This window comes from Ceratotherium simum, chromosome Y, assembly GCF_057802395.1.
Source record: "Ceratotherium simum simum isolate JZ-2026a chromosome Y, ASM5780239v1, whole genome shotgun sequence".
Lineage (NCBI taxonomy): Eukaryota > Metazoa > Chordata > Mammalia > Perissodactyla > Rhinocerotidae > Ceratotherium > Ceratotherium simum.
The window spans coordinates 2566728-2580687 of NC_141941.1; the positions used below are offsets into that span (position 1 = coordinate 2566728).

Sequence of the window (13960 nt, forward strand, 5' to 3'; positions counted from 1 at the left end):
ATTTTTTTTTCTTAATGTGTGATGCCAAATGGAAGCCACTTCCCATGAAGAGGAATTCTAGAGGGTTTGCCTTCTCAATATCGTCTCAATTTTGACACTGTCACTCCAAGCTGGATTTTTCAATCTGTGCGGAAAGATTTCTTTTGGAGTTGTCCCCAAACATAAGCTGGCTCAGTGGCCCTGTCTCTCACCCCCTAATTGCAAGCCCCCAACACAAACATACACACCCAGGCATGCATGCTTGGGGCACACCCAGAGTCCCACCTCTGTCTGCCCATCCACATGCAGACTCCAGGTGCCCTGAGCATGACAAAGGACTTCTTTCCGATGAGCCCAAGCTCTCGCCAGCCACACCCAGCCCCACATTTGCACAGCCCTTTGTTCTGTGAAGTGGCTCCCCAGACAAGGATCCAACAGGTGTAGTCACCAACAAAATTCAATGTCAACCATTTTCAAAGAAATTTCTGGAGGTTGTCCTCCAAATCTGCTTGATGAGATGCCTCATCTAAAATGTGTCCAGACTAAGGACCTCAAGAGAATCAATACAGTGCCTTCCTACGAGCCGTGCTCAATACATTGTAGCATCAGTTGCAATCATCTGTAGGAACTTGTGCATTTGAGCAGGGATTTTGCGAGACCATTTCTTTTTTCTGTTACCTGGTGGAAAAACCAGGATGAATTTTCCAATGGTTAAGTGGAGTAACCAAGGCCAGTGCAAGAGAGATGGAGCCAAAGGTGGATCTTCTTATCAAACATGGAACTATCCAGTGGGCGGGGCCCCTGAAGCTCAGGGTCTAACCTTGACAATCTTCCTGGATTGAGCAGGATGGCAAGGTCCAAGCGGGTGTTGGGGAGGCCACTGGAGCACGTGACATCAGATAAAAGGCTGGAAGCACCACCCAGAGGTGTCCTACAGGAAACTCCTTCACGAGGAGAAGGCTGACTCACAGGGCTGTGGGCAGCCTCCCACAGGAAGAATCTCCACTACGTCCTTACACCGCAGGGGAGCAGGACCCAGCCGTGCTGGAGGAGGAAGGAATGAATCTGCATCCTGGAATGCACACCTCCCCTCCAACCCACTTTCATCACCGATATAGGGTGTCCCAATGGAGCGAGCCTCCAGAAAATTATGGTGATTTAATGGAGGAATCGCTGGACAACTTCAAATGCAGTGAGTGGCTATTTATCACATTTTCTCCTATTTAAATGTAATCTAGACACCAACTGGACTTTGACTTAAGTGCCCTAATGGTGAAGCAAAGGAGGTAGCCTTCTGTTCACCCAACCCAGCGCAGAATCCAAGACTCCACCCATGAAATGCAGGGAAAAAAACGCTCCTGGAATTAGGAGCTGCTTAGAAGCCTTCACAGTGTTGGTTTTATTATTTTTCCAAGAGGGAACCTTGGAAAAATGAGCCTGCCAAGTTTACCAAAAAAAAAAAAAAAAATGTATTCACCCATATTATCAAATAAATCAACACACTGAAGACTCCCCGAGAACAAGCCTCCCTCTGCCTCCTTCATCTCCCTCCTCCAGGTGGATGCAAGCTCTGCTTCTGGGATTCCGTGTAGCTACCCCGGAAAGAGCTGGTCTCACATGGCTCAGAGCTGCATGTCTGAAAGTGCATCCTGGGACAGACTCAAGCTCCTAGAAGGTAAGGCTATGCCATCTCATCTTCCAATAATTCTGTCACTGAGGCTCATTAGAACTGGTTCTGCTTGCCCAGCACAGTGGAGGGGCCCCACAGAGGTGACAATTAGTCCTTGTACACAGTTCCAGCCAGGCAGAAGACAGCATAGACGTGAGAGCCTCAATTAACTCAATTAATCCCTTCCCCAGCAGGCACACACACATATACAGATTTACGGCCACATTCGTTGCGCATCGGAGCTAGCATTTGTCTTCCTGGGCGGTAATGCAAGAGCTTTCTACTGTGACTGTGGTTTCTCCATTCGTGGAAGTCAATGCAGCTGGACAAGAATGAGGCCAGGCTGGAGGGCAGCTGCCCACTCCACCACCCACTCTCAAGTGGGGCCAATTTTAAGGCGAGGCGTACACAGTGCATAGACAAATCTCTGTGATAGACAGAAAAATGCCCTTCCTCCAAAGATGTCCTGGTCCTGATCCCCAGAACCAGTGAATATGTTAGTTTACATGGCAAAGGAGGAATTGAGTTTCAAAGTGCTAATTACAGATGCTAATTGGTTGACCTCAGATAGGGAGATGATCCTGGGTTACCTGGGTGAGTCCAATGAATCACAAGGCTCCTTATAAGTGGAAGAGAGAGACAGGAGAGAACCAGAGAGATGGCAGCATGAGAAGGATTTGACCCAACATTGCTGGCCTAGAAGATGGAGGAAGATATCATAAGCCAAAGAGTGTGGGCAGCTTCTAGAAGCTGGAACAATCAAAGAAACGCATTCTCCCCTGGAGCCTCCAGAAGGGGTTCAGCCCTGCCCACACCTTAATTGTAACCCAGTGATATCCACTTCAGACTCCTAACCTGCCGAACTGTAGAATAAGAAATGCATGTTGTTCTAAGCCACTAAGTTTGGGGTAATTTGTTACAGTAGCCATAGGAGACGAACATGGTGTGAAAGACCATAAGAAAGATCACAGCAGGAGACCGAAGAAAGATGACCTTGTGATAGGCTCCTTTGGGGTCCTGCCCTGCCCCTGACTCTCTAACTCAGGAGCTGGAACAAGGAGGTGCCCCGTACAGCAGAGGGGTGAATGCTCCTGGCACATGCATGACAGGTCTACTGAACGGAGCAAGCCCCAAATCCATGCAAAGACCACCACCATCCGTCCTGGAAAATGAGATGAGCCTGGGCTGTTGCAAAATGGTGATGATGATGATGATGATATGATGATGATATGATGATGATGATGATGATGATGATGATGATGATGATGATGATGGTGGTGATGATAATGCTTGCCTTGGTGAGATGTGCTTACTTCCCGGGTGATGCAGGAAGGACCACAGCCATCAGTGCTCATGGCCACAGCTCAGGGTCATTCTATGGAGGAAAAGTGAAGCCTCCCGCTCATCCTCAAGGGATGGAACACAACACAACACTCACTACACACATATGCACACAACTGCCAAGCCGATTGGGAGAAGCACCTCTCTGGGCATCAGAGTTCAGCAGGCTGACCTCAGAGAGCTCAGTGGCCCCAGTGAGGGACTGTCTCCACCACTCACAGGGTCTCTCTCTTCACTGAGACCTCCCTGAGGATGATGTGTGAGAGACGGGAGGGATCTAGAGTCAAGTCTGCAAGCATCATGAAACCACTCATTTAATGAACACGGAGGTGGGAGCTGGGCTGGCAGAGAGGGATGGCTTCTGTCGCAATCACTCACTCGGGAACCTGAGCTTCAACCCCGAACACTGTGTTGGTTCTTAAATGCGTTGACCACTGTTCATGAGCAGTGATGGAAAGACCTACAGGGGATGGCAGAGACCAGCCTCCAGCAGAGAAAGAATAAGGAAGGTGGGTCATAAAAAGGAATGAGGTGCAGATATGCCCTACAACATGGATGAATCCTGAAGACATTACACTGAGTGAAAAAAGCCAGACACAAAAAGATTAAAACTGTGTGATACTATTGATATGAAATCTCTAGAAGAGGTGAATTCATCAAGAAAGTAAGGAGATCAGAGGTTACCAGGAGCTGGGGAAGCAGGAATGGGGAGTGACCACTTAATGGGTGTGGGGTTTCTGTCTGGGGTGATGGAAAAGTTTTGGAAATAGATAGTGGTGATGGTTGTACAACAGTGTGAATGAATTAATGCCACTGAATCGTACGCTTTAAAAATGGTTAAAATGGAGAATTTCACGTTATATGTATTTTACCATAATAAAAACAATTCTTAAAAAGAAGAAGAATGCTGGTGGAACTTCTTGACCACTCATAGTGGTCACTAAAGGTGACCTTCCAGGAAACCTTTATGTGACAGGAGTTACAAATGACCAGGACAGAAAGAAAGGAGAGTGGTGGAGAGTGATGCACAAAAGAAAGGCAGGTAGAGCTGATGCCAGGACCAAGCAGGGAGATGGTCTTCAAACTATTACCACAGTCTTCTGCCCTTTGTCACAAAAGAATCCTACTTCCTGCCCTCAAAGCCGATCAGCCAAATCTACGTGGGGTGATGGTAAACTTCTGCATTATGGGAACTCTAAGGGGACTGAGGTATCATTTGGTGCATTAAAAGTTGCACGGCTATAATGGGCTGAATTGTGTCCTCCCCTCAAAAAATGTTCATGTTGAAGTCCCAATCCCCAGAACCTCAGAATGTGACTGTATTTGGAGATGGGTCTTTAAAGAGGTGATTAAGGTAAAATGAGGTCATTAGAGTGGGTTCTGATCCAATAGGACTGGTGTCCTTATAAGAAGAGGAGATGAGGACACAGACACGCACAGAGGGAAGACCATGTGAGGACACAGGGGGAAGACGGTGTCTAGATGCCAAGGAGAGAGGCCTCAGGAGAAACCAGCCCTGCCCATAACTTGATCTCAAACTTCCAGCCTCCAGAACTGCGAGAAATAAATGTTGTTTAAGCCACCTAATCTGTGGTACTTTGTTTCTCTAAGCAAACTAACAGAACAGGATAAACAGAATGTGGTCCACCCATTACAATGGAATATTATTCAGCCATGAAAAGGGTGAAGCACTGACACACAATACTGCATGGTGAACTTTGAAAACATTATGCTCAGTGAAAGAAACCAGACAGAGAAGTCCATATACTGTATGATCCCATTTATATGAAATGTCCACAATAAGCAAATCCAAAGACACAGGAATTGGATTAGTGGTGCCAGGGACTGAGGGAGAGGGATGGGGAGTGACTGCTTAATGTTACAGAGTGTCCTCTTCAGGTGATGCAAATGCTTTGGAAGTAGAGAGAAGGGATGGTTGCACAATATTGCACATTTGCTAAATGCTACTGAATTGTTCACTTGAAAATAATTTTATGTTGTACGAATTTCATAAAACAAGTTTCATGAGTGTCAGAAGTGATGGTGGTCGTGATGGTGATGAAGATGATGGAGATGGTTGGATGCGGGACAGGCAGAGTGCCACCTCCTCTTTCCCATGTTAGCATGCCCCTACGTCTCCACAACCTGCCGTCACCCCAATCCTGGTGACCCACTCTGCTGCTCTCCCCCAGAGTTCTGGCGGCATTCTAACAACCCACCGAATGGACGTAACACGCTCAGTTCACGTTGTCTGCCTCTTGCCCTGGAATGTAAACTCCAAGACGCAGGGACCCCCGTCTATTGGGTTCCCGATGATCTCCCACATCCAGAGCACAGGCTGGCACTTACGGGGTGCTCAGTGATCTGGTGAGTAGGCAGACCCACCATCCTGGGTTGCCCGGGACCCAGGAGTTTCCTAAGATGGAGAACTTTCAGTGCACTCCGGGAAGGTCCCAGCCAGATAGGGACAGGCCAACCAACCGATGTGTGGGTGAATACATGAATGGATGATGGCGCTACGGGTGGCTGCCCTTTATGGCGCCCAAGCCATGCCAAGCACCACAATAAATCATTAGCTCCTCTGCCCACAGAAACTCTGCGATGTCATCATAAGCCACGTTCTCTTGACGGCAAAGAAGGTTTGAGAGAAGGAACACATTCTGCCCAAAGATACCCAGCTAGCAGACAGCCCCGGAGATGGTTTTTGCCTCCAGTACGATGCCTCTCATTCCAGGGGAAGCAAGACATACACACTGGGAGGGGATGAAAGACGGAAGGGAGGCAATAACTCCAATGCCATCTACAGTTGACACGTGGTGCAGAGAAGGGGGACCCCAGATGCATCAGCCAGCCTCATCGTGGGGATCCTTGTGAAATCAACGGAGATGACTGTACTCTGCCCAGCACACTGTTTATGAGCTCGAAACTTTATTATCCAGTACTATTCTCTTCTTCCCAGCAAGAAACAGGGTACGTAGAGTTCCAAAGAAAAGAGGAAAAAATTTCAAATGGCAGTGAATGTGGTGACACATTGTGGTTGTTTGAAAAAAGCCTGGGAGGATACAGAGAAAGCCCCAGGGTGACGCTCCCATAAAGACTGAAAGCGGTTTCCTGAGAATTCTGAGTTATGTTTCTCCCAAAAAGAACACAGGTTAGAGGCTGCTCGTGAGCCCACGGAGGGCAAGGCGGAGCCGACACTTCCATCTGTGTCATATGGTGCCTCTGCCCTTTTCTTCTGGTGGCAAAGGTGGCCTCCCTGGTGGTCCCCAACTGTGTTGGGACCCATCCCAGAACCAGGTATGAGAACACCATCAGGGTGCCATGTCCCCATCCACATGGGTGACCCAAGTACAGCCAGGGAGGGCTGTCCCCAAACAGAGGGAGAGAGGTGTCCTCCGCTAGGGGTTCCAGGATGTGACAAAGTGAGCCTACTCCTGGGGCAGCCACCTTCACCCCAAAGGCAGGAGTTTGGGAGAAGGAAGGCAGGGCAACATGTAAGAAGGAGCTAACCGAATGTTATGGATTGAATGTGGTGTCCCCCCAAAACCCATATGTTCAAGCCCTAACACACAATGGAATGGTATTTGGAGGTGGGCCCTTTGGGAGGTAATTAGGATTAGATGAGTCACAAGGGCAGAGTCCCCATGATAGGATTAGTGTCCTTTTAAGAGTCACAAGAGAACTTGCTTCCTGTCTCTGCTCTCCGCCTTGAGGAGACAGCCATCTGCAACCCAGGAGAGATCTCTCACCAGAAGGTGACCATGCTGTCACCTTGGTCTCAGACTTCTAGCCTCCAGAACTGTGAAAAATAAGTTTGCGTTGTTTATAAGCCACCCAATTTACGGTATTTTGTTATGGCAGCCCAAATGGACTAAGACACCAAGGTCAGGACTGATTCAAGATGGCACCCCTTGGGCTGGCAATGTGGGAAGCCAGCTCTAGTCCTGGATTAACAAAGGGGAGTGACAAGATGAGGTGGACACTGTGTGTAGGTCTCACCCCTCTGCTCTTTGGGGGGACGATGGAGGGTGAAGAGAGCAGGAGAGGAAGTGGGAGAAGGAGCAAGTTCTCGGCTCTGCCCCATCCAGCTCTGCGGATGACTTTCCTCAACCAGTGAGCTGTGGATGCCTCATCCTCTGAAATGAACACATGGCTCTCCCGAGTTAACCACATTCACAGGCTATCTAGGATGAGGTCACTCGTGGAAAACAGTGTCCAACTCGTAACCGGATGTGGTCCACCTCCAAGGATTTGGGGAAACTTACTCATGGACCTAACGTAAGGCAGCTCTGCAATCCTCTTTGGCAGGTGTTGTTAGTTGTCTGGGGCTCCCACAAGCCTGTGGTGGCTTAAAACTGCAGGAATTCATCCTCTCCCAGTTCTGGAGAACAGGAGTCTGAGATGAAGGTGTGGCAGGGCCGCACTCCCTCCAGAGACTCCAGGGGAGAGTCCTTCCTGCCTCTTCCAGCTTCTGGGGCTCCAGGCATCACTGAGCTTGTGGCCACATCCCTCCCATCTCTGCCTCCGTCTTCCTGTGGTTTCTCCTCTGTGTCTGTGTCTCTTCTCTTCTGTGCCTCTAATAAGGACATCTGTCATTGGATTTAGGGCCACCCTCATCCAGGATGCCCTCATCTCAAGCCTTCACTAATTACATCTGTAGAGAGTCTATTTCCAAATAAGGTCCCATTCTGAGGTTCTGAGAGGTCATGAATTTTGGGGGACACTATTCACCCTAGGACAGCAAGTTCTGTGTGCATATATCTGTGACCTGTTTCCTCATCACTCTCTCTCGCGCTCTGCACGTTTCTACTCCTAGTTTGTCCTCCTCTGGTCTTTCCCATCCCAGATTTTCTTCCCACAGGCCCATTTTCCTCCTCTCCTCTGGAGCAGGGAGCTATTGGCTCTGGATCTCCTCACCTTCTCTTCACATTGGCTCCTCATCCCCTTGGAGACGGAAAGTGAGAAAGACGAGTCTGTAAAATGAAGAGGAACATAGAACAGGCAAATCCATAGAGACAGGAAGTAGAGTGGCAGTTGCCAGGGACTAGGGGATGCGGATACAGGAATGATTGCTTCATAGGTAAGGGGTCTCCTTTCGGGGTGACGAAAATGTCCCAGAACCAGACAGAGATGATAGCTGCATAACTTTGTGAATGTACAAAATGCCACTGGACGGTTCCCTTTAAAATGGTTCCTTTTATATTATGTGAATTTCACCTCAATTTTTAAAAAATGAAGAGAACAACCTGCAACACTTGGAAATGTTCTTTTTCTAAAATTTTATTTAATTCTTCAAGTTCCTGTGATGCTCTTACATTGCAACTGTCATGCACGGACACTCACCAGTTTACTCTAACGCGCCCACGCAAGATGAAGAGAATGAAGGGTGGAGACAATTTTCTGTGTATTGTTAAGCAATAAAAAACACTATCGACAATGGCTTATGTCAACACCACCCATATGATGATTCATTTACGTGCACAGTAATACCTCACTGGTTCAGATCCCACTCCTTCTGGAGGTGTGCCGGTGTGATGGTGCAGGAGTAAAATGAGAGTCAAGGTCAGAGGGAGTGAAATTAAGGCAGGGGAACCAAGATGGCAGGAGAAAATCCTATCGGTATGGAGGAAAATGACTGTAAGTGCTTTAGAGAGAACCATCTATAATTAATTATTCATTAAGGAAGGCCTCCTAGATCTTGAGAAAACACAACATTCGCATCGTGTGATGTGTAGTAGTTAAAAAATAAAAAGCGTCAAGCATGAGCGAGTTGTCTGTGTTGAGGGAATGAGTTCTGTGCCTTGATTTGGGGGTGCTGGCTGCCCCAATGGACGCACGAGACAAAACTACATAGAACCATACAGGCACCCACACTCACAAACACAAAGTGCTCATGAAAACTGAGGAGCACTGAACAGGGTCTGTGGTCTCTTATAGGATTGTACACATGCTGACATCCTGGTTTTGATATTGTGACACAGCTACAGACGATGTCACCATGGGGGGAAGCTTCGCAAAGGACGCTTGGGACTCCAGGGGATTTTTGGAATCCCCTGTGAACCTATAATTATTTCCAAATAAGTATTTTTTAATGGCACCATTGTTCACGCTCAAGGAAAGAAATCAAGCTTGTTGATATGGACCCGAAATGCAGAAAGTGGTGTTGCAAACCATTTCTTCTCTGTTGAGCAGTGTGGCCACTCTGAGCCCGAGTTTCTCAATCTATGAAATCACAGTTTAGCCCAGATGTGCCCCAAAGTCTCTTCTGTGCTCTAAAAAAAAATGCCATCATCAGATTTTTCACCAACACAAGCTGACCTTTCTTCCAAACTATCTGAATTTGTGGAGAACTGGTCGACCTAGAATGTTGACAAATTCCCATGGGGCTAGTTTATGCAAAAGCACAAAATAAGAGCCTCTGAGACCAAATGATGACCGACGTTCCACCTTATTCTATCACCAGGCTGTCGTGCCCGCCCCGTGAACGTGGCCGTCTGTTTCTACCTGGGTCTGGGGTTCACGGTGTCTCCCCCAACAGTCCTGGCATCTCCATAGCTACTGCAGGGTTTGCTAAATTACAGAATTGCACATGTGTTCACCTGCTGCAGTCTACCTGTGCTGAAATGTGAACATCCTCACAACATCAACGTCCTCACCATGTCCTCAGCGAGCATGAGCCAGCGATTCTGCCCCATGCAAGACGGAGGGATGAAAAACACAACAGCATGTTGGTGAGGAAAAGAGTAACTCACTCACATGAGAAGAGGTCAGACCAGATGAAAATACATGCACATCTTCATGGGGAAGGACTTAGCACGACCTTCAGGGAGGAGTCCAGCAGTGTCTCTTCATCCCGACTCATTCTAGAAGGTTCCGAAGGGCGGGGATTGTGATAAGTAAAGAAAGGTTAAAGAAAGGTTTGGGGGTTTTTTGCTTCTTGTTTGTTTGCCTGTGGGTTGGTTTTATGTCGTGGAGAACAGCATTGCTCAGCTGGACAACTGCATACAGACACCTTCAGACAATTCAGAACCCCTGTGGTTGCCTGTTTGGGGTGGGAATGGGGGCAAGGAGCCGTTAATAAGGAACATCTTTTCCTGAGTTGGAAGCTTAGGAAGAAGAGAATTCAGGCCCACCCTGACTGGGTTGTAACTGCAGGTACAGGGGTCACCTAGCCCCTCACTATGCCTTATGAAATCATCTAACACACTGCTGCAGATTGTGGCTCAGAGACATGATCGTGATGGTTCCGAAAGGCTTGGGATTTTGTAAAGCTTATTCTTAGTCTCCAAGGTTAATCATGCTCAGATTAATCTTTATCCACTATTAAACAAAAGGGGTTCAGGTAAAAGACTGCAGAAAATGTCACCAAAGCTTTGAAGCAACACACACACACACACACACACACACGCCTGGGTCTGTCACACACATCTGGGTCCCTGCTCCACTCCTAGTCCAACATCCCGAATATGGGTAACCAGGCTCTCCCTTCACACCCTTGGAACCCACAGGAAGTTATCCTTTAAGAACAAGCATCCTCTTCATTAAGAGCGGCAAAGACGACTCAATCAAAAAAGAGAGCTCACTTCCTCACTCCTCCCACTCTGCCCAGCCTGGCCCTCTTGGTCCCCAGAGGCGGCAACATTCTATTTTTAAGGATGAGATAACTCTCTGGGCACCCTACACCCACGTGGCAGCGCCCACAGGGCCCCCACGTGACTGCCGACACCAGAATCTGTCAGGTCTGCAGCCCACCCGCCTGCCCTCACCCCGCTGTCCTGGCCTCCACCCGGGGAACCTCCGCACAGGGAACCTTTCACAATAGGCCCATCCGTGTGCCCAAACGAAATACAATTACTGGTGCTGTGTGCCAAGGGACGGCGGGAGCTCCACCAGCTTTGCATTGTTTAACTGTGCTTTTACCTGTAACTGCGCTGGCCTGGGTTTCTGTCCCACCCTACTGTCCTGTGAAACACTGCCACCTTTTACATCAGCCCAGCAGAGCTTCCCAGAGGGAGGGAGGGAGACAGGGAGATAGGACACAGAGAGGGAGAGAAAGAGAGATGTCACGAGACAGAGACGGAGAGGAGGAGGAGAGCATTGAGAGGGAGAGAAGCAAGAGAGACAAGGAGGGTGCCCCCCATGCTCTGCTTCCCAAACCAGGTTTCCCAGGGACCCCTTCCTCACAGCCATCTACACAAGTGCAGGGAGGCCACTGAAGGAAAAGAGAGGGGCCCTTCTCGGCTGGCAGTTTCAATGCCACTCTGGCTGTTTCTGTTGGTCTTATGAAGCCGTGAGTCACGACCTGGAGCCCACTGCTTCCAGCTTCCTCCTTTCCAAAATGAGGGGGACACCCAAGAAAGTACCTGAACACCCCTGCCCCACAGTCATACGCGGCATGGCCTGCTCCCCGTTTATCTTCCTGACAAGCAACAGGTTGGCACAACCCCCTTAGCAACCAAGAGTCACTTAGAAGCCACAGGCTGGCTTGTCCCCACAGCTGGAATCCAGCACTGACATGGGATTAGGATCTTCTGACCCACGCAGAGTGGTCCCACAAACCAGCGCGTTTGGGGATCCAGGTGCCCAGTGAACTGGAAACCTATATTTCCAGCCGCCCGGTTGGGGTTAAGTTCAACGATAGAGGACAAAGGAAATAAGTGTCTGATAAAACAATGCTAAATTTGGGATGAACAAGATGAAAAGCATGCACGGTGTCAGGAAATGCGTAGCTCATCTCCAGCCACCACCTCCGGCCCCCATAAAGCCACGGGACACCTGTCCCCTCCACCCCCACCCCCCGGGTTATGTCTAATGTCCACACGGGAGCATCCTGCCGCTGGGCAGAGAGGAAGGCTGGCCAAGGTGCGGTCTGCAGGTGCCTTCAGGGCCGCCGCCTCTGTCCCTGGAGGTCCCCGCCTGGGAGGACGCTCGAGGTCCCCAAAGTGAGGTGACCACCAGGAAGTTTTGTGACGTCGGGGGGGCCCAGTCACCAGGGCGGTTTTGGGGAGTAGATCTAAATAAGGAGCTTTTAGAGGCGCAGGGCAGGGTGCCGGCAGGTGGGGAAGCTCCCGGGGGCCGGGGAGACGCCCTCCAACTCTCGGCGCGCCTGGTGGCGAGGGTGCAGGGGTAGCCCAGCGCGGGGACCCCGAGCAGGCCGGGCCGGGCAGGGCCCTCCCTGGGAGGTGGCCGGACGACGGCACACGGGCCCTTTGTCTGACGCCAGCGTCCCGGGTGGCGCCGAGCGCCCCTGCGGGCCGGGTCCCCGCGCGTCCTACTCACCCACGGTGGCCACCGTGTCGAAGTCCTGCAGGCGGTAAGCGGGCGGCTCGGGCGAAGGCGCCTCGGGGCTGGGGCACTTCGCGGGCGCCCCGTCGGGGGTCTCTCCCGGGCTCTCCCCGGGGCTGGGGTCCGCCGCGGCCGCCTTGGCCAGCCCGGGCGCCTCCATGGGGGCGCGCTCAAGTCCGGGGCGCCGGGCCGGGCCGGGGGGCACGGGGGACCGGGCTTCCCGGGACGCAGCCTCGGAGGGCGGCGCGGCGGCGGCGGCATCAGCAGCGCCTTCCCATGCGCGCCCCTCGCCTCCCGGAGCGCGGCCCGGCGCGGCTGGCGGAGCGGTGGGGACAATGGCGGGGCGCGGGGCGGCGCTCACTGCAGCAGCAGCAGCAGCAGCTGGTGGGAGTAGCCGGCGGCCTCGCGGGGCGGGCACGGCGGGCCGGGCGGAGGCGGGGGCGGCGGCGCGGCCTCGGCGGGGGGCGCGGCCCGGGCTGGCGGGGGCGAGGCGGGGTCCCGGCCGCGGGCTCCCGGCTCCCTGTTCATTCCTCGTGTCCCGGGTCCGCCGCCACCGGCGCCGGCGCTGCGTGCGAGCTAATGGGGGGCCGGGCGGAAGCGGCCTGGGCGGGGCCGCGCGCTCTCCCCGCCCGCCCCGGCGCCGGCCCGGACACGGCCAGCCGAGCTAGGGGTGTCGCTGTGGCCGCCGCGCTCCGCCCGCGCCCTGGAAGCGCCAGGCGGGGGCGTGGGGGCTGCCCCAGCCCCAGCCACAGAGGAGGCGGGCGGCCTCGGGGAGGGTGGGGTCCCCGCCGAGCTCCCCCAGGGGACGCGCGGGCAGGCCATCGTGCTTGCTGCGCCCCAGCCCGGAAGGTTGGGAGGCGGGACCGGGACCGGCTGGGGACGGGGAGGGCGTGGTTCCAACAAAAGTAAAGTTAAAAAATAAAACTGAACCTAGGACGCTTCGTCGACTGCGCGGTGCCCACGAATCCCCGCAGGCGGGTGCCAGGTCTGGCGAATAAACACACAACCCATGTCAGCTTCCTGGTTTCGCTGCTGGACGATCGTGATGCAAGATGCTGCCTCTGGGGGAGGCGCGGAGGGGCGCGCGGGACCTCCCCGTGTGTTTCTTTGCAGCTTCCTGTGAATCTGTGATTATTTTAGAAGAACCATTTGGGAAAAAAAAAAAATGAGAGATTTCAGAGAGAGAACCACCAAAGACAGCGCATGCAACCCGATGGGTCACTGTTTTAAACACACCAGGGACTACCGAAAAAAAGAAATGCTGGATGCCCAGATACGTTGGAATTTCAGATGCACGATGATAGCTTTTCTTTCCCCTAGTGTAGTTTTTCTTCCCCCTAGTGTATGTCCCAAGCTATGTTTGGGTATAGGTATACGACGAAATGACTACAGTAGTGTGTATCGGAAATTCTAATGTAATTGGACCTATTGTATTTTAACTGGCCACTCTTTCCCCCGGGCATCTGGTTAAAATGCACACTGGGGTGCAGAGGGCTTGCAAGCTGCGGTCCTGCCCATTCCCCAGGGCTGACCAGTCTGCGAGTCCACGGACCACACTTTGAGCAGCAGAAAGGGACTCTGCCTGCCACCTTGCTTGAAAGAATCTCAACCATTCCGCCCTTGGAGGGAGTGTCTTGACCCTCAGTCTTAGAGTCGGAGTGCGGGCGATCTCTCGCAGAGCCCAGG

The 13960-nt window shown here is 51.7% G+C and overlaps 1 protein-coding gene across 1 annotated transcript in view; it reads right to left on the reverse strand.

The window, feature by feature from the left end:
* Positions 1-12797, reverse strand: part of LOC101401191 (protein kinase cAMP-dependent X-linked catalytic subunit) — a 104090-nt gene extending 91293 nt beyond the window's left edge. The window contains exon 1 of the mRNA XM_004440752.3: positions 12269-12797. Coding sequence (XP_004440809.1) covers positions 12269-12434 — 166 coding nt within the window. The 5' untranslated portion in view covers positions 12435-12797. The remainder of the gene's footprint in view (positions 1-12268) is intronic.
* Positions 12798-13960: the final 1163 nt, after the last annotated feature.